Raw genomic sequence first — 22,096 nt, forward strand, 5'->3', positions numbered from 1 at the left:
GACTCCTGAAGCGGTAGACACTGTGAGTGGTAGCTGGGAGACTCCTGAAGCGGTAGACACTGTGAGTGGTGGCTGGGAGATTCCTATAGTGTTAGACAGTGAGTGGTGGCTGGGAGACTCCTGAAGTGTTAAACACTGAGTGGTGGCTTTAATGTTAGAATATGTGAGCAGTGGCTAGAAGACTCCTGTTTTGTTAGACTCTGTGAGTAGTGGATGACAACCTCCTGTCATATTAGACTCTTTGAGTGGTGACTGAGAGTCTCCTGTAATGTCAGACTCTGTGAGTGGTGTCAGAGAGACTCCTGTAGTTAGACTTGTGAGTAATGGCTGAAAGACTTATTTAGCGTTAGACTCTGTAAGTGGTGGCTGATAGACTCTTGTAGTTAGACTCTGTGAGTGGTGGGTGGGAGACTCTTGTTGTATTAGACTTTATGATTGGTGTGGCTAGGAGACTCCTGTGATGTTAAGAGTCAGTGAGATATAGCTGGGAGTCTCCTGTAGTGTTAGACTCCATTATTGATAGATTCTGAAATGTCTGGGATGTTCCTGTGTATGAATCTTGAGTTTTAGCTTGGAAACTTCTGTAGTGTGTTCTCAGAGTTGTAGCTGAGAGACTTGCAGTGGATGTGTTAGCTAGAATTTTTTCAGTGACTTATATACAGTTAGACTTTAAGTGGAAGCTGGGAGTCTCCTATATTGTTAGACTCTGTGAGTGGTAACTGGGAGACTCCCCTACTGTTAGACTTTCTTGAGTAGAACTGGGAGACTCATGCAGTGTTAGACTCTGAGTGTACTTGATGCAGTTAAATTTTGCCAGTGGTGGCTGGGAGACCTCTTATGGACTCTGATTGGTAGTTAGAAAACTCCTGTAGAGGTACAGACTGAGACACTCCTCCAGTGTTAGACTCTGAGTGGCAGTAAGGAGACTTCTGTAGTGTTATACTCTGTGAATGGTAGCTGGAAGACTCCTGTAATATCAGACTCTATGATTGGTAACTGGGAGACTCCAGTGGTAGTAGACACCGACTGGTATTTGGGAAAATCCAGTAGTTTTATGTCTTAGTGTTGAGTGGAACCTTCCTGTGGAGATATTCTCTCCAATGAGTAGCTGAGAGACTCATGTAAATTTAGACTCCCTGAGTGGTAGCTAAGAGACCCAGTTTGTGTAAGAATCTGTGAGTGGTAGGTAAGGAGACCCCTGTAGTGTTAGACTTTTGTGGGTGATGGCTGAGAGATCCCTGTAGCAATGTATTCTGAATGGTTGCTGGGAGACCCCTGTAATGTTAGACTTTTTGATTGGTAGTTGAGAGATTGTTGTATTGTTGGACTGTGTGAGTGGTAGCCAGATGACTCCTCCAGTGTGACTGTTAGTAGTAGCTGCAGGACTCCTATAGACTCCATGAGTGGTAGTACAGAAACTCCAGTACTATTGGACTCTTGAGTGTGGCAGACGGACGACTAAAACATTAGATTCTTTGAGTAGTAGCTGTAGTGTAGACTCTGTGAGTGACAGATGGGAGAATCCTGTTGTGTTAGACTTTGCGAATTGTAAGTGGGAGACACCTGTAGTGTTAGACAATGTGAGTGTTACCTGAGAGACTCCTGTAGTCTTAAACATCATGAGTGGTAGTTGGGAGACTCTTCTACTGCTAGACTGTGAGTAGTAGCTGCAGGATTCTTATGGTGTTAGACTTTGAATGCTAGTTAGAAACTCCAGTATTGGTGAACTCTTTGATTGGTAGCTGTAGAACTTTTGAAATATTTTGACTGTTAGCAGTAGCTGGGAGACTCCTGTAGTGTTAGGGCTCTGTGAGTGTTAACTGGGTGACTTGTGTAAGACTGTAAGTGGTAGATGGGAGATAACTGTAGTGTTAAGTCTCTGCGAGTGTTAGCTGGGAGACCCATTGTGTTTGAGTGGTAGCTGGGAGACTCCTGTAGTGTTAAAATATGTGTTAGCTGGGAGACACCTGTGGTGTCAGGTTTTGAGTGGTAGGTGGGAGGGTTACAGCAAGACTCCTGTACTGAGAGATTCCTGTAGTGTTAAGCTTTGCAAACTGGTAGCTGGGAGGCTCTTTTAGTGTTAGATTCTGAGAGTGTTAGCTTTGAAACTCCTGTAGTGTTAGACTCTGAAAGTGGTAGCTGAGAGACTCCAGTAGTGTCAGACTTTGTAAGTGGTAGCTGGTAGACTCATGTAACATTAGTCTCTTTGAAACGTAGTAAGGCAACCCTAACATGTCAAGACTTTGTGAATGGTACCTGGGAGACTCCTGTAATATTAGACTCTGTAAATGGTAGCTACGGAACTTCTGTATTGTTAGACACTGTGAGTAGTGGCTGGGAAAGTCCTGCAATGGTAGAGTCTGTAAGTGGATACTGGAAGAATCCTGTTGTGTGAGACACTGTGTATGCTAGCTGGAGACTACTTTTTAGACTCTGAGAGTGACAACTGGGACATTCATACAGTGACAGACTCTGCTCATGGCAGCTGGGACCTCGTGTAGTGTTACTCTGTGAGTGGCAGTTGGGGAGACTCGTGTAGGGGCAGACTCTGTGTTTGGTACCTCAGATACTGCCCGAGTGTTACTCTACGAATTGTAACTAGGGAACTCATGTAGTGTTAGATTGTTTGAGTGGTAGCCAGGAGACTCCTAATTCGAGACACGTTAAATACTGTGAGTGGAAGCTGAGAGACCCTTGTGGAGTCAGGCTCTGTTAGTGGTAGCTGGGAAACTCCTGCAGTGTTAGAGTGTTAGTGGTAGGTGGGAGACTCTAGCTGAAATTAATGATTGGAGATTTGAAGTAGGTTAGGAAGAGGTATAATTGTAGGATGTAATTGTGAAAAGTGGCCAGTGTGAGGACGTACTGCTCACCAAGTTCCTGCCCGTACGGCTTGGTATTGCTTAACATTCTCCCTGTGTTGGTAGCTGTAGGCTCTGGCATATGGTAGCTTCTGCTTCCGCTTTACCTTACTATAAGGCTTGGTTTGCTGGGTGTTTAGTAAGGATTCCCTTTCTTCCTATGTTACTTAAGAAGAGTCCTATTGCTCATGGGGAATACAATTAGTCCAGTTGTCTCTTGGTGCAGCAAAAGGATGTGTGTAATGTCCCATTTTACCTTTATCCCCCAAAGGAACCCAACGCCAGATGACTCCCTTGGCTTCATCTGGGAGCCCTCAACCGAAGACAATCTCCATTACCTTGCCCTCAAGCCAGAGCCAACTATGGAGGCTGATAGGCGTCAGGAGGTCAGTGCAAAGAAAAAGGACACTATAAAGTCCCAAGATTTATTATGAAAGGAAATCACATACACACAAGAACTGAATGCAATAGACAACTATTTTTTTAATGGATTTGAACACACCTGAGAATATAAGAATACAATTATGACCCACATAAGACAGTTAGATATCAAAATGATGTTTCTTAATGTCTGTCAAACTGTATGGCAAGGGCAAGCTAGCCTAGAGTACACAGTTTACACGGTTGTTAACATGGGTTGTATATATGTATATTATTATTTTTTTTTTTTTTTTTTTTTTTTTTATACTTTGTCGCTGTCTCCCGCGTTTGCGAGGTAGCGCAAGGAAACGGACGAAAGAAATGGCCCAACCCCCCCCATACACATGTATATACATACGTCCACACACGCAAATGTACATACCTACACAGCTTTCCATGGTTTACCCCAGACGCTTCACATGCCTTGATTCAATCCACTGACAGCACGTCAACCCCGGTATACCACATTGCTCCAATTCACTCTATTCCTTGCCCTCCTTTCACCCTCCTGCATGTTCAGGCCCCGATCACACAAAATCTTTTTCACTCCATCTTTCCACCTCCAATTTGGTCTCCCTCTTCTCCTCGTTCCCTCCACCTCCGACACATATATCCTCTTGGTCAATCTTTCCTCACTCATTCTCTCCATGTGCCCAAACCACTTCAAAACACCCTCTTCTGCTCTCTCAGCCACGCTCTTTTTATTTCCACACATCTCTCTTACCCTTACGTTACTCACTCGATCAAACCACCTCACACCACACATTGTCCTCAAACATCTCATTTCCAGCACATCCATCCTCCTGCGCACAACTCTATCCATAGCCCACGCCTCGCAACCATACAACATTGTTGGAACCACTATTCCTTCAAACATACCCATTTTTGCTTTCCGAGATAATGTTCTCGACTTCCACACATCCTTATCATCATTATTATTATCATTATACTTTATCGCTGACCTCCCGCGTTAGCGAGGAAGCGCAAGGAAACATACAAAAGAATGGCCCAACATACACATGTATATACATACACGTCCACACACACATATACATACCTATACATTTCAACATTTTTTTTTTTTTTTTTTCAAAAGAAGGAACAGTGAAGGGGGCCAGGTGAGGATATTCCCTCAGAGGCCCAGTCCTCTGTTCTTAACACTACCTCGCTAACGCGGGAAATGGTGAATAGTATAAAAAAAAGAAAAAAAAAAAAAAAAAAAAAAAAAAATATATATATATATATATATATATATATATATATATATATATATATATATATATATATAAATATATATATATATATATATATATATATATATATATATATATATATATATATATATATATATATATATATATACACACAGACATATACATATATACACATGTACATAATTCATACTGTCTGCCTTTATTCATTCCCATCGCCACCCCACCACACATGAAATGACAACCCCCACACGCATGCGAGGTAGTGCTAGGAAAAGACAACGAAGGCCACATTCGTTCACACTCAGTCTCTAACTGGCAAGTATAATGCACCGAAACCACAGCTTTCGTTCAAAATCCAAGCCCCACAAAACTTAACATGGTTTACCCCAGACGCTTCACATGCCCTGGTTCAATCCATTGACAGCACGTCGACCCCGGTATACCACATCATTCCAATTCACTCTATTCCTTGGACGCCTTTCACCCTCCTGTATGTTCAGGCCCCAATCGCTCAAAATCTTTTTCACTCCATAATTCAACCTCCAATTTGGTCTCCCACTTCTCCAATTTCCCTCCACCTCTGACACATATATACTCTTGGTCAATCTTTTCTCACTCATTCTCTCCATGTGACCAAACCATTTCAAAACACCCTCTTCTGCTCTCTCAACCACACTCCTTTTGTTACCACATATCTCTCTTACCCTTTTATTATTTACTCGATCAAACCACCTCACACCACACATTGTCCAACACATCCACCATCCTCCGCACAACCCTATCCATAGCCCACGCCTTGCAACCATATAACATTGTTGGAACCACTATTCCTTCAAACATATCCATTTCTGCTTTCCGAGATAATGTTCTCGCCTTCCACACATTTTTCAACGCTCCCAGAAAATTTTCCCTCCCCCACCCTGTGACTCACTTCCACTTCCATGGTTCCATCCACTGTCAAATCCACTCACAGATGTCCAGAGCACTTCACTTCCTCTAGTTTTTCTCCATTCAAATTTTCCTCCCAATTGACGTGTCCTTCTCCCCTACTGTACCTAATAACTTGCTTTTATTCACATTTACTCTCAGCTTTCTTCTTTCACACACTTTACCAAACTCAGCCACCGGCTTCTGCAGCTTCTCACCCAAATCAGCCACCAGCACTGTATCATCAGTGAACAACAACTGACTCACTTTCCAAACCCTCTCATCCACAACAGACTACATACTTGCCCCTCTCTCCAAAACTTTCCATTCACCTCCCTAACAACGCCATCCATGAACAAATTAAACAACCATGGAGACATCACGCACCCCTGCCGCAAACCTACATTCACTGAGAACCAGTCACTAATCACTTTCCTCTCTTCCTTCTAGCACATATGCCTTATATGCTCGATAAAATCTTTTCACTGCTTCTAGCAGCTTGCCTCCCACACCATATATTCTTAATGCCTTCGAAAGAGCATCTCTGTCAACTCCATCATATGCCTTCTCCAGATCCATAAATGCTACATACAAATCCATCTGCTTTTCTAAGTATTTCTCACATACATTCTTCAAAGCAAACACCTGATCCACACATCCTCTACCACTTCTGAAACCACACTGCTCTTCCACAATCTGATACTCTGACATGCCTTCACCCTCTCAATCAATATCCTCCCATATACCTTCCCAGGAATACTGAATACACTTATACGTCTTTAATATGAACACTCACCTTTATCCCCTTTGCCTTTGTACGATGGCACTATGCACGCATTCCGCCAATCCTCAGGCACTTCATCATAAGCCGTACATACATTAAATATCCTTACCAACCAGTCAACAACACAGTCACCCCTTTTTTAATAAATTCCACTGCAATACCATCCAAACCTGCTGCCTTGCCGGCTTTCATCTTACGCAAAGCTTTCACAACCTCTTGTCTGTTTACCAAATCATTCTCCCTAACCCTCTCACTTTGCACACCACCTCGACTAAACACCCTATATCTGCCACTCTATCATCTAACACATTCAACAAACCTTCAAGATACTCACTCCATCTTCTCATATCACCACTACTTGTCATTACCTCCCTATTCGCCCCTTCACTGATGTTCCCATTTGTTCTCTTGTCTTACACACTTTATTTACCTCCTTAGAAAACATATTTTTATTCTCCTTAAAATTTATTGATACTCTCTTGACCTGCTGCCTCTTTCTTTTATACATCTCTTAGTCATTTGCACTATTTCCTTGCAAAAATCGTCCAAATGCCTCTCTCTTCTCTTTCAGTAATAATCTTACTACTTCATCCCATCACTCACTACCCTTTCTAATCTGCCCACCTCCTAAACTTCTCATGCCACAAGCATCTTTTGCGCATGCCAACACTGCTTCTCTAAATACATCTCATTCCTACCCCACTCCCTTTACAGTCTTTCTCCCCTATCCCTGGTGATAGGAAAAAGAATACTTCCCACGCATTCACCACGTGTCGTAGAAGGTAACTAAAGGGTACAGGAGCGGGGGGCTAGAAACCCTCCCCTCCTTGTATTTCAACTTTCTAAAAAGGGAAACAGAAGGAGTTACGCAAGGAGTGCTCATCCTCCTCGAAGGATCAGATTGGGGTGTCTAAATGTGTGTGGATATAACCAATATGGGAAAAAAGGATAGGTAATATGTTTGAGGAAAGGAACTTGGATGTTTTGGCTCTGAGTGAAACAAAGCTCAAGGGTAAAGAAGAGTGGTTTGGGAATGTTTGGGAAGTAAAGTCAGGGGTTGGTGAGAGGACAAGAGCAAAGGAAGGAGTAGCACTACTCTTGAAGCAGTTGTGGGAGTATGTGATAGAGTGTGAGAAAGTAAATTCTAGATTGATATGGGTAAAACTAAAAGTGGATGGAGAGAGAGGGGTGATTGTTAGTGCCTACGCACCTGGGCATGAGAAGAAAGATCATGAGAGGCAAGTGTTTTGGTTATAGTGATGGGTGATTTGAATGGAAAGGTGAGTAATGTGGTAGTTGAGGGAATAATTGGTGTACTTGGGGGTGTTCAGTGTTGTAAATGGAAATGGTGAAGAGCTTGTAGATTTGTGTGCTGAAAAAGGACTGGTGAATTGGGAATACCTGGTTTAAAAAGAGAGAGATATATATATAAGTATATGTATGTAAGTAGGAGAGATGGCCAGAGAGCATTATTGGATTCCATGTTAATTGATAGGTGCAAGAAAGAGAGACTTTTGGATGTTAATGTGCTGAGAGGTGCTACTGGAGGGATGTCTGATTATTATCTTGTGGAGGCGAAGGTGAAGATTCGTAGAGATTTTCTGAGAAGAAGAGAAAATGTTGGAATGAAGAGAGTAGTGAGAGTAAGTGAGCTTGGGAAGGGGACTTGTGTGAGGAAGTACCAGGAGAGACTGAGTACAGAATGGGAAAAGGTGAGAGCAAAGGACATAAGGGGAGTGGTGGAGCAATGGGATGTATTTAGGGAAGCAGTGATGGCTTGCGCAAAAGATGCTTGTGGCATGAGAAGCATGGGAGGTGGACAGATTAGAAAGGGTAGTGTGTGGTGGGATGAAGAAGTAAGATTATTAGTGAAAGAGAAGAGAGAGGCTTTTGGGCGATTTTTCCAGGGAAACAGTACAAATGACTGGGAGTTGTATAAAAGTAAGAGGCAGGAGGTCAAGAGAAAGGTGCAAGAGGTGAAAAAGAGGACAAATGAGAGTTGGGGTGAGAATCATTAAATTTTAGGGAGAATAAAAAGATGTTTTGGAAGGAGGTAAATAAAGGGTGTAAGACAAGAGAACAAATGGGAACATCAGTGAAGGGGGCTAATGGGGAGGTAATAACTAGTGGTGGTGATGTGAGAAGAATATGGAGTGAGTATCTTGAAGGTTTGATGATAGAGTGGCAGATATAGGGTGTTTTGATCGAGGGTGTGCGAAGTGAGAGGGGTAAGGGAGAATGGTTTGGTAAACAGAGATGAGGTAGTGAAAGTTTTGCGGAAGATGAAAGCCAGCAAGACAGTGGGTTTGAATGGCATTACAGTGGAATTTATTAAAAAAGGGGGGGTGACTTTGTTGACTGGTTGGTGAGGATATTCAGTGTATGTATGGCTCATTGTGAAGTGCCTGAGGATTGGCGGAATGCATGCATAGTGCCATTGTACAAAGGCAATGGGGATAAAGGTGAGTGTTCAAATCACAGAGGTATAAGTTTGTTGAGTATTCCTAGGAAATTATATGGGAGGGTATTGATTGAGAGGATGAAGGCATGTAAAGAGCATCAGATTGGGTAATAGTAGTGTGGTTTCAGAAGTGGTAGAGAGTGTGTGGATCAGGTGTTTGCTTTGTAGAATGTCTGTGAGAAATACTTAGAAAAACAGTTGGATTTGTATGTGGCATTTATGGATCTGGAGCAATATGAGGTGACGGAGATGCTCTGTGGAAGGTATTAAGAGTATATGGTGCGGGAGTTAAATTGCTAGAAGCGGTGAAAAGTTTTTATCTAGGATGTAAGGCATGTGTACGAGTAGGAAGAATGTGATTGGTTCGAAGTGAATGTCGGTTTGTGGCAGGGGTGTGTGATGTCTCAATGGTTGTTTAATTTGTTTATGGATGGGATTGTTATGGAGGTGAATGCAAGAGTTTTGGAGAGGGGGCTTGGGAAATGAGTCAGTTGCTGTTCGCTGATGATACAGCGCTGGAGACTGAGTTTCGTAAAGTGCGTGAAAGAAGAAAGAATAAGAACAAGGTCATTAGGTACAGCAGGGTTGGGGAACAAGTCATTTGGGAGGTAAGTTTGAATGGAGGAAGTGAAGTGTTTTAGATATCTGGGAGTGGATTTAGCAGCGGATGGAACCATGGAAGCGGAAGTGAGTCACAGGGTGGGGGAGGGGGCAAAAGTTCTGGGAGCGTTGAAAAATGTGTGGAAGGTGAGAACATTATCTCAGAAAACAAAAATGGGTATGTTTGAAGGAATAGTGGTTCCAGCAATGTTATATGGTTGCGAGGCATGGGCTGTAGATAGGATTGTGCGGAGGAGGGTGGATGTGTTGGAATGAGATGTTTGAGGACAACATGTGGTGTGAGGTGGTTTGATCGAGTAAGTAATGAAAGGGTGAGAGAGATCTGTGGTAATAAAAGGAGTGTGGTTGAGAGAGCAGAAGAGGGTTATTGAAATGGTTTGGTCAAATGGAGAGAGTGAGTGAGGAAAGATTGACAAAGAGGATATATGTGTCAGAGGTGGAGGGAACGAGGAGAAGTGGGAGACCAAATTGGAGGTGGAAGGATGGAATGAAAAAGATTTTAAGCAGTCAGGGCCTGAACATGCAGGAGGGTGAAAGGTACGCAAGGAATAGAGTGAATTGGAACGATGTGGTATACCAGGGTCACCGAGCTATCAATGGATTGAACCAGGGCATGTGAAGCGTCTAGGGTAAACCATGGAAAGTTTTGTGGGACCTGGATGTGAAAAGGGAGCTGTGGTTTCGGTGCATTATACATGACAGCTGGAGACTGTGTGTGAACGAATGTGACCTTTATTGTCTTTTCATAGCACTACCTCACGCGCATGCGGGGGGAGGGGGTTGCCATTTCATGCATGGTGTGGTGGCAACGGAAATGAATAAAGGCAGCAAGTATGAATTATGTACATGTGTATATATGTATATGTCTGTGTATGTATATATATGTATATGTTCATGTGTGAGCATGTATATATATACATGTGTGTGTGTGGGTTTGTTGGACCATTCTTTTGTGTTTTCTTGCGCTACCTCGCTAACGCAGGAGATAGCAACAAAGTATATCAAATAAATAAAAATTATTATATGTGTGTTTATTGTGATTACATATTTGTATAGTTTGGTTTAAGAATTCTGCAACCTTTCAACCCCATCTCTCTCCTACAACTCTTTAAGATTCTGTGAGCTGCCCACTTCACTCATATTAGTCCATTCTCCCATCACTCTTATACTAAAAGAGCATAGGTGCAAAGACGTGATACATCTATACAAGGTTAAGAGATGGGGCATCACAAGTAAAACTTTTCCCATGTCGTCATACAGGTAGTAATCACGTTTTTACGTGTATACCGGAAAAATTTCCTGGGCTATTTTGTCAATGAACACATCAGGAAGTGAGGGCCTGACACACCATCATTACTGGACCTTACTTTCACACATAGTAAGAATAGTTTATATGTTGGTTGCACATATGAGTGTCTGTGTCTGTCTGTGCTCAGCTGCCTACTTGACTCACTGGTAAAGGCATCTGGTGGCTGGCTGGTTGTAGACAAAAGATAGCCATAGGTAGGGATCAGAGAACCTTACACTACCTGATCATCTACAGCATTGTTATTCTGTAGGAGGGAGATATATTAAATGGATCTTGTGTGGATGGAAATGTATGACAAACACAGACAAGCTGAGATGCACCTAGGTTCTCACCCACATCCCCACTGCTCTCTCTGAAACACTCGTATGGATGTTTCTCTTTTTATTCTTATTTCTCTCTGATTAACTTTCACAACTATGGACGCATTTTGCTTGTTGGATCTCATCAATCAAAATCTTTATCATTCATGCGACCACCTATCCTAATGTCTCTCAAAGATGGAAGGAAGCAAATGCATCACAGCAGCCCTCCTACTGGTCTAATCTATATGTTTACAACTTGTGATTACTCTTTGTGTCTTCAGGGGTGATAGTTTAATAATTGTGTTACCAGGTTTCAGCCTTTGGTACATGTCATGGCTTTATTCGTGTGTTTGTATGCGCACACACGCACTAGACTAAACTAGATACCCATTTATCGACCAGCCCCAAGGGAAGGTTAAATACCTGAGTTAGTTGTAGGCTGACTGCCATGCCCAGAATTCGAACCTGTGCAGGTGCGATCGCAGGCCAGCCTGTGGTAACTCATGGTCAGTAACAGTACCCACAACACCATCATTTCATTTGGAATACCTTCCCTGTTAGTAGTAACACTGGCTTGTTACATGGACTTGAAGGACACTTTTGCTGTCAGAACAAATATTTTCTCCTTTACTACAAACACACAAAGCATATGCACACATACATGCCAATGAAGTGAATAGGTAAATGTATTGCACGTATTGTATAACGTTTCCAGAGCAAATCAATAGAACATCTTGTCTTTGTTTACAGGTAAGGGACTTCCACGACTCTTTGCCAACAAGAACCAACCGCATCTTGTACCCTGAGGCCAGCCACTCACAAGATGACACTATGCAACGCCCAACATCAGATGAACTCTAAGTCTGGATGACCTGCCCAGCACAAATGTGGAACTCACCACTGACCTCCAAGTGAACCTGCAATTACTAAACTAGTATGGGACACAAGCAGGAGTGTTTTCACTTTCACTGAAATAAAGCGAGTCTATACCAAAACTTAATTTCCCTAGGTTTTTCATCTTGTATTTTCAGAAATCATTGTAGTGCTTCTTGGATCCTCATGGCATTTCCAGGGTCTGCGTAGGAATTGGTAAACACAAGAGACATTAAAATGTGTTCTCACCTGGAGAGGATTCCTGGTTGAAAAAGGTCAGTTTAGGGGTAAAGCCTTATGCAAGGTGAGAGTGACTGTAATACAAGATCTATATCAGCCATTTGAACACATGACCACAGGGGCTAAGGCGCTACACATCCTGAGCTTATGTCTGGGAGGATGTCCTGGATTTACTATGGGATCAAGTCAAATTGTCTCTCCCTCTAAGAACTCTCTTGCCACACTACACCTCCACCGTTAATATCTCCCATCACACTACATGTTTCCACCAGCCTGCCCTTGTATACTACACTCTTCCTCCCCAACTTTTCCTATACCTACATCCACACTACAACAATCCCAGTTAACCTATCACACAACTTCCTTTCCTCCCAGCAAGTCTCCCCACTAATCTTTTGACACTACATTACCCCATCCTCTCTCAAATGCTCCCCAAGTGGATGGGTGAGGCAGCATGGCACATACTAACCCCTTCAGTGGGATGTTATGACAATATTTTTACTCCTTTTTAAGTGCCAAAGATATTCTCTTTATTAATGAAATGAACTTTTCATCCCATCATCCACTGTACTTACATACATATCAAAAGGTTAAAGTGACAAATTCCCTTTCAAAAGGTTACTGTAACATCCAATATGATTTAATACATTTTTGTAACTTGTAAATGCAACTATTGGAAAAATATCAAAATCAGTGTCCCTAATGACCAGAAAGACAACGAGTCATATAACTGTCTATGCTGTGTGTAAGCTTGCTCTTCAGTGACATATAATCAAATTGTAACGTGTCACCTTTGTTATTTTTTCAGTAAATCAATTAGTGAAATATAGACGTGTCTCTAGGGACAGTCACTTTATATACTCCTCTTGAGATCCTTGCGTGTATATATATATATATATATATATATATATATATATATATATATATATATATATATATATGTTGTATGGTTGCGAGGCGTGGGCTATGGATAGAGTTGTGCGCAGGAGGGTGGATGTGCTGGAAATGAGATGTTTGAGGACAATGTGTGGTGTGAGGTGGTTTGATCAAGTAAGTAATGTAAGGGTAAGAGAGATGTGTGGAAATAAAAAGAGCGTGGTTGAGAGAGCAGAAGAGGGTGTTTTGAAATGGTTTGGGCACATGGAGAGAATGAGTGAGGAAAGATTGACCAAGAGGATATATGTGTCAGAGGTGGAGGGAACGAGGAGAAGTGGGAGACCAAATTGGAGGTGGAAAGATGGAGTGAAAAAGATTTTGAGTGATCGGGGACTTAACATGCAGGAGGGTGAAAGGCGGGCAAGGAATAGAGTGAATTGGATCGATGTGGTATACCGGGGTCGACGTGCTGTCAATGGATTGAATCAGAGCATGTGAAGCGTCTGGGGTAAACCATGGAAAGTTCTGTGGGGCCTGGATGTGGAAAGGGAGCTGTGGTTTCGGGCATTATTACATGACAGCTAGAGACTGAGTGTGAACGAATGGGGCCTTTGTTGTCTTTTGCTAGTGCTACCTCGCACACATGAGGGGGAGGGGGATGTTATTCCATGTGTGGCGAGGTGGGGATGGGAATAAATAAAGGCAGACTATGAATTATGTACATGTGTATATATGTATATGTCCGTGTGTGTATATATATATATGTGTACATTGAGATGTATAGGTATGTATATTTGCGCGTGTGGACGTGTATGTATATACATGTGTATGGGGGTGGGTTGGGCCATTTCTTTCGTCTGTTTCCTTGCGCTACCTCGCAAACGCGGGAGACAGCGACAAAGCAAAATAAGATAATATATATATATATATATATATATATATATATATACGAATAAAGTGCATATGAACGCGCACCTTCATAGAACACACAAACCTCCAACAGCCAGGATCGAACCTGGGACCCCTGTGCAAGAGGCAGGCATGCTAACCGCTAGGCTATGGGACTGTATAATAGGAAACAACTATTCGAAATACTAAGTACTCGAATACCCTTCGTCTCACAATGGTGAGCAACGGGGTCTATACTGGTTGTTTCCAAACAGACGCACATAGCCAGCTGATAGCGTTTTAGACCCCATTGCTCACCATTGTGAGACGAAGGGTATTCGAGTACTTAGTATTTCGAATAGTTGTTTCCTATTATACAGTCCCATAGCCTAGCGGTTACCATGCCTGCCTCTTGCACAGGGGTCCCAGGTTCGATCCTGGCTGTTGGAGGTTTGTATGTTCTATGAAGGTGCGCGTTCATATGCACTTTATTCGTATTCATATACCTCCGCGTTGTACAGTTAGGTTCGGTAAGACGCTATCAGCTGGCTATGTGCGTCTGTTCGGAAACAACCAGTATAGACCCCGTTGCTCACCATTGTGAGACGAAGGGTATTCGAGTACTTAGTGCTTCGAATAGTTGTTTCCTATTATATAGTCCCACAGCCTAGCGGTTAGCATGCCTGCCTCTTGCACAGGGGTCCCAGGTTCGATCCTGGCTGTTGGAGGTTTGTATGTTCTATGAAGGTGCGCGTTCATATGCACTTTATTCGTATTCATACACCTCCGCGTTGTACAGTTAGGTCCGGTAAAACGCTATCAGCTGGCTATGTGCGTCTGTTCAGAAACAACCAGTATAGACCCCGTTGCTCACCATTGTGAGACGAAGGGTATTCGAGTACTTAGTATTTCGAATAGTTGTTTCCTATTATACAGTCCCATAGCCTAGCGGTTAGCATGCCTGCCTCTTGCACAGGGGTCCCAGGTTCGATCCTGGCTGTTGGAGGTTTGTATGATATATATATATATATATATATGTATGCTTTGAAGAATGTATGTGAGAAATACTTAGAAAAGCAAATGGATTTGTATGTAGCATTTATGGATCTGGAGAGGGCATATGATAGAGTTGATAGAGATGCTCTGTGGAAGGTATTAAGAATATATGGTGTGGGAGGAAAGTTGTTAGAAGCAGTGAAAAGTTTTTATCGAGGATGTAAGGCATGTGTACGTGTAGGAAGAGAGGAAAGTGATTGGTTCTCAGTGAATGTAGGTTTGCGGCAGGGGTGTGTGATGTCTCCATGGTTGTTTAATTTGTTTATGGATGGGGTTCTTAGGGAGGTGAATGCAAGAGTTTTGGAAAGAGGGGCAAGTATGCAGTCTGTTGTGGATAAGAGAGCTTGGGAAGTGAGTCAGTTGTTCGCTGATGATACAGCGCTGGTGGCTGATTCATGTGAGAAACTGCAGAAGCTGGTGACTGAATTTGGTAAAGTGTGTGAAAGATGAAAGTTAAGAGTAAATGTGAATAAGAGCAAGGTTATTAGGTACAGTAGGGTCGAGGGTCAAGTCATTGGGAGGTAAGTTTGAATGGAGAAAAACTGGAGGAAGTAAAGTATTTTAGATATCTGAAAGTGGATCTGGCAGCGGATGGAACCATGGAAGCGGAAGTGAATCATAGGGTGGGGGAGGGGGCGAAAATCCTGGGAGCCTTGAAGAATGTTTGGAAGTCGAGAACGTTATCTCGGAAAGCAAAAATGGGTATGTTAGAAGGAATAGTGGTTCCAACAATGTTATATGGTTGCAAGGCGTGGGCTATGGATAGAGTTGTGCGGAGGAAGATGGATGTGCTGGAAATGAGATGTTTGAGGACAATATGTGGTGTGAGGTGGTTTGATCGAGTAAGTAATGTAAGGGTAAGAGTGATGTGTGGAAATAAAAAGAGCGTGGTTGAGAGAGCAGAAGAGGGCGTTTTGAAATGGTTTGGGCACATGGAGAGAATGAGTGAGGAAAGATTGACCAAGAGGATATGTGTCGGAGGTGGAGGGAACGAGAAGTGGGAGACCAAATTGGAGGTGGAAAGATGGAGTGAAAAAGATTTTGAGTGATCGGGGCCTGAACATGCAGGAGGGTGAAAGGCGGGCAAGGAATAGAGTGAATTGGATCGATGTGGTATACCGAGGTCGACGTGCTGTCAGTGGATTGAATCAGAGCATGTGAAGCGTCTGGGGTAAACCATGGAAAGTTCTGTGGGGCCTGGATGTGGAAAGGGAGCTGTGGTTTCGGGCATTATTACATGACAGCTAGAGAGTGTGAACGAATGGGGCCTTTGTTGCCTTTTCCTAGCGCTACCTCGCACACACGAGGGGGGAGGGGGATGTTATTCCATAAGTGGCGAGGTGGCGATGGGAATAAATAAAGGCAGACAGTATGAATTATGTACTTGTGTATATATGTATATGTCTGTGTGTGTATATATATGTGTACATTGAGATGTATAGGTATGTATATTTGCGCGTGTGGACGTGTATATATATATATGTGTATGGGGGTAGGGTTGGGCCATTTCTTTCGTCTGTTTCCTTGCGCTACCTCGCAAACGCGGGAGACAGTGACAAAGCAAAATAATAATAATATATATATATATATATATATATATATATATATATATATATATATATATATATATATATATATATATATATATATATATATCATATGCCTTCGCCAGGTCCATAAATGCTACTTAGTGATCCATTTGTTTTTCTAAGTATTTCTCACATACATTTTTCAAAGCAAACACCTGATCCACACATCCTCTACCATTTCTGAAACCACACTGCTCTTCCCCAATCTGATGCTCTATACATGCCTTCACCCTCTCGATCAATCCCCTCCCATATAATTTCCCAGGAATACTCAAAAAATTTATACCTCTGTAATCTGAACACTCACCTTTACCCCGTTTGCCTTTGTAAAATGGCACTATGCATGCATTCAGCCAATGCTCAGGCACTTCACCATGAGCCACACACACACTGAATATCCTCACCAACCAGTCAACAACACAGTCACCCCCTTTTTTAATAAATTCCACTGCAATACCATCCAAACCCGCCACCTTACCGGCTTTCATCTTTCGCAAAGCTTTCACTACCTCTTCTCTGTTTACCAAACCATTCTCCTTGACCCTCTCACTTCACACACCTCCTCGACCAAAACACCCTATATCAGCCACTCTATCATCTAACACGTTCAGCAAACCCTGAAAATACTCACTCCATCTCCTCACATCACCACTACTTGTTATTACCTCGCCATTTGCCCCCTTCACCGATGTCCCCATTTGTTCTCTTGTCTTACGCACTTTATTTATCTCCTTCCAAAACATCTTTTTATTCTCCCTGAATTTTAATGATACTTTCTCACCTCAACTCTCATTTGCCTTCTTTTTCACCTATTGCACCTTTCTCAGTATTTCCCTGCAAAACCAGTCCAAATGCCTCTGTCTTCTCTTTCACTAATAATCGTACTTTATCCTACCACACGCTACTCTTTCTAATCTGCCCACCTTCCACATTTCTCATGCCACAAGCATCTTTTGCAAGAGCCATCACTTTCTTTTTCATATTATTTGCCATTTCCAGCGTTAGCACGGTAGCGTTAAGAACAGGGGACTGGGCCTTTGAGGGAATATCCTCATCTGGGCCCCCTTCTCTGTTCCCTCTTTTTTTTTTTTTTTTTTTTTTTTTTTTGGGGGGGGGGGGGGGGGGGGGGGGGGGGGGGGAAGAGAGGGGAGGATTTCCAGCCCCCTGCTCCCTCCCCTTTTAGTTGCCTTCTACTACACGCAGGGAATACGTAGAAAGTCATCACTGCTTCCCTAAATACATCCCATTCCTCCCTCACTCCCCTTACGTCCTTTGCTCTAACCTTTATCCATTCTGCACTCGGTCTCTCCTGGTACTTCCTCACACAAATCTCCTTCCCAACCTCGCTCACTTTCACCACTCTCTCCACCCCATTTTTTTTTTTTTTTTTTTTTTTTGAAAACCTCTACCAATCTTCACCTTCGCCTCCACAAGTTAATGATCAGACATCCCTCCAGTTTTACCTCTCAGCACATTAACATCCAAAAGTCATTCTTTCACTCGTCTATCAATTAACACGTAATCCAGTAACACTCTCTGGCTATCTCTCCTACTTACATATGTATACTTATGTATATCTATCTTTTTTTACCAGGCATTCCCAATCACCAGTCCTATTTCATCACAGAAATCTACACACACACACACACACACACATATATATATATATATATATATATATATATATATATATATATATATATATATATATATATATATATATATTTTTTTTTTTTTTTTTTTTTTTTATACTTTGTCGCTGTCTCCCGCGTTTGCGAGGTAGCGCAAGGAAACAGACGAAAGAAATGGCCCAACCCCCCCCCCCCCCATACACATGTACATACACACGTCCACACACGCAAATATACATACCTACACAGCTTTCCATGGTTTACCCCAGACGCTTCACATGCCTTGATTCAATCCACTGACAGCACGTCAACCCCTGTATACCACATCGACTCCAATTCACTCTATTCCTTGCCCTCCTTTCACCCTCCTGCATGTTCAGGCCCCGATCACACAAAATCTTTTTCACTCCATCTTTCCACCTCCAATTTGGTCTCCCTCTTCTCCTCGTTCCCTCCACCTCCGACACATATATCCTCTTGGTCAATCTCTCCTCACTCATTCTCTCCATGTGCCCAAACCATTTCAAAACACCCTCTTCTGCTCTCTCAACCACGCTCTTTTTATTTCCACACATCTCTCTTACCCTTACGTTACTTACTCGATCAAACCACCTCACACCACACATTGTCCTCAAACATCTCATTTCCAGCACATCCATCCTCCTGCGCACAACTCTATCCATAGCCCACGCTTCGCAACCATACAACATTGTTGGAACCACTATTCCTTCAAACATACCCATTTTTGCTTTCCGAGATAATGTTCTCGACTTCCACACATTCTTCAAGGCTCCCAGGATTTTCGCCCCCTCCCCCACCCTATGATCCACTTCCGCTTCCATGGTTCCATCCGCTGCTAGATCCACTCCCAGATATCTAAAACACTTTACTTCCTCCAGTTTTGCTCCATTCAAACTTACCTCCCAACTGACTTGACCCTCAACCCTACTGTACCTAATAACCTTGCACTTATTCACATTTACTCTTAACTTTCTTCTTTCACACACTTTACCAAACTCAGTCACCAGCTTCTGCAGTTTCTCACATGAATCAGCCACCAGCGGTGTATCATCAGCGAACAACAACTGACTCACTTCCCAAGCTCTCTCATCCCCAACAGACTTCATACTTGCCCCTCTTTCCAAAACTCTTGCATTTACCTCCCTAACAACCCCATCCATAAACAAATTAAACAACCATGGAGACATCACACACCCCTGCCGCAAACCTACATTCACTGAGAACCAATCACTTTCCTCTCTTCCTACACGTACACATGCCTTACGTCCTCGATAAAAACTTTTCACTGCTTCTAACAACTTGCCTCCCACACCATATATTCTTAATACCTTCCACAGAGCATCTCTATCAACTCTATCATATGCCCTCTCCAGATCCATAAATGCTACATACAAATCCATATGCTTTTCTAAGTATTTCTCACATACATTCTTCAAAGCAAACACCTGATCCACACATCCTCTACCCTGTACATGCCTTCACCCTCTCAATCAATACCCTCCCATATAATTTACCAGGAATACTCAACAAACTTATACCTCTGTAATTTGAGCACTCACTCTTATCCCCTTTGCCTTTGTACAATGGCACTATGCACGCATTCCGCCAATCCTCAGGCACCTCACCATGACTCATACATACATTAAATAACCTTACCAACTTTCTAAAATGGGAAACAGAAGGAGTCACGCGGGGAGTGCTCATCCTCCTCGAAGATGGGTGATTATTGGTTCATATGCACTTGAGCATGAGAAGAAAGATCATGAGAGGCAAGTGTTTTGGGAGCAGCTGAATGAGTGTGTTAGTGGTTTTGATGCACGAGACCGGGTTATAGTGATGGGTGATTTGAATGCAAAGGTGAGTAATGTGGCAGTTGAGGGAATAATTGGTATACATGGGGTGTTCAGTGTTGTAAATGGAAATGGTGAAGAGCTTGTAGATTTATGTGCTGAAAAAGGACTGGTGATTGGGAATACCTGGTTTAAAAAGCGAGATATACATAAGTATACGTATGTAAGTAGGAGAGATGGCCAGAGAGCGTTATTGGATTACGTGTTAATTGACAGGCGCGCGAAAGAGAGACTTTTGGATGTTAATGTGCTGAGAGGTGCAACTGGAGGGATGTCTGATCATTATCTTGTGGAGGCTAAGGTGAAGATTTGTATGGGTTTTCAGAAAAGAAGAGTGAATGTTGGGGTGAAGAGGATGGTGAGAGTAAGTGAGCTTGGGAAGGAGACTTGTGTGAGGAAGTACCAGGAGAGACTGAGTACAGAAGGGAAAAAGGTGAGAACAATGGAAGTAAGGGGAGTGGGGGAGGAATGGGATGTATTTAGAGAATCAGTGATGGATTGCGCAAAAGATGCTTGTGGCATGAGAAGAGTGGGAGGTGGGTTGATTAGAAAGGGTAGTGAGTGGTGGGATGAAGAAGTAAGATTATTAGTGCAAGAGAAGAGAGAGGCATTTGGACGATTTTTGCAGGGAAAAAATGCAATTGAGTGGGAGATGTATAAAAGAAAGAGACAGGAGGTCAAGAGGAAGGGGCAAGAGGTGAAAAAGAGGGCAAATGAGAGTTGGGGTGAGAGAGTATCATTAAATTTTAGGGAGAATAAAAAGATGTTCTGGAAGGAGGTAAATAAAGTGCGTAAGACAAGGGAGCAAATGGGAACTTCAGTGAAGGGCGCAAATGGGAAGGTGATAACAAGTAGTGGTGATGTGAGGAGGAGATGGAATGAGTATTTTGAAGGTTTGTTGAATGTGTTTGATGATAGAGTGGCAGATATAGGGTGTTTTGGTCGAGGTGGTGTGCAAAGTGAGAGGGTTAGGGAAAATGATTTGGTAAACAGAGAAGAGGTAGTAAAAGCTTTGCGGAAGATGAAAGCCGGCAAGGCAGAGGTTTGGATGGTATTGCAGTGGAATTTATTAAAAAAGGGGGTGACTATGTATATATATATATATATATATATATATATATATATATATATATATATATATATATATATATATATATTTCTTTTCCTTTAAACTATTCGCCATTTCCCGCGTTAGCGAGGTAGCGTTAAGAACAGAGGACTGGGCCTTTTTTGGAATATCCTCACCTGGCCCCCTCTGTTCCTTCTTTTGGAAAATAAAAAAAAAAACAGACGAAAGAATGGACAAACCCACCCATATACACATGTATGTACATACATTTCCACACAGACACACACATACATACCTATACATCTCAACGTATACATATATATACACACACAGGATATATATATATATATATATATATATATATATATATATATATATATATATATATATATATATATATTTTTTTTTTTTTTTTGCTTTGTCGCTGTCTCCCGCGTTTGCGAGGTAGCGTAAGGAAACAGACGAAAGAAATGGCCCAACCCACCCCCATACACATGTACATACATACATCCACACACGCAAATACACATACCTACACAGCTTTCCATGGTTTACCCCAGACGCTTCACATGCACTGATTCAATCCACTGACAGCACGTCAACCCCGGTATACCACATCGATCCAATTCACTCTATTCCTTGCCCTCCTTTCACCCTCCTGCATGTTCAGGCCCCGATCACACAAAATCTTTTTCACTCAATCTTTCCACCTCCAATTTGGTCTCCCACTTCTCCTCGTTCCCTCCACCTCCGACACATATATCCTCTTGGTCAATCTTTCCTCACTCATTCTCTCCATGTGCCCAAACCATTTCAAAACACCCTCTTCTGCTCTCTCAACCACGCTCTTTTTATTTCCACACATCTCTCTTACCCTTACGTTACTTACTCGATCAAACCACCTCACACCACACATTGTCCTCAAACATCTCATTTCCAGCACATCCATCCTCCTGCGCACAACTCTATCCATAGCCCACGCTTCGCAACCATACAACATTGTTGGAACCACTAATACTTCAAACATACCCATTTTTGCTTTCCGAGATAATGTTCTCGACTTCCACACATTCTTCAAGGCTCCCAGGATTTTCGCCCCCTCCCCCA

The 22,096-nt window shown here is 42.5% G+C and overlaps 1 protein-coding gene across 1 annotated transcript in view; it reads left to right on the forward strand.

Moving 5' to 3' along the window:
- Positions 1–12,854, forward strand: part of LOC139753363 (bile salt-activated lipase-like) — a 57,733-nt gene extending 44,879 nt beyond the window's left edge. Inside the window, exons 6-7 of the mRNA XM_071669740.1 lie at positions 3,130–3,244; positions 11,647–12,854. Coding sequence (XP_071525841.1) covers positions 3,130–3,244; positions 11,647–11,757 — 226 coding nt within the window. The 3' untranslated portion in view covers positions 11,758–12,854. The remainder of the gene's footprint in view (positions 1–3,129; positions 3,245–11,646) is intronic.
- The last annotated feature ends 9,242 nt before the right edge of the window (positions 12,855–22,096 follow it).

This window comes from Panulirus ornatus, chromosome 14 (assembly GCF_036320965.1).
Source record: "Panulirus ornatus isolate Po-2019 chromosome 14, ASM3632096v1, whole genome shotgun sequence".
Classification (NCBI taxonomy): domain Eukaryota; kingdom Metazoa; phylum Arthropoda; class Malacostraca; order Decapoda; family Palinuridae; genus Panulirus; species Panulirus ornatus.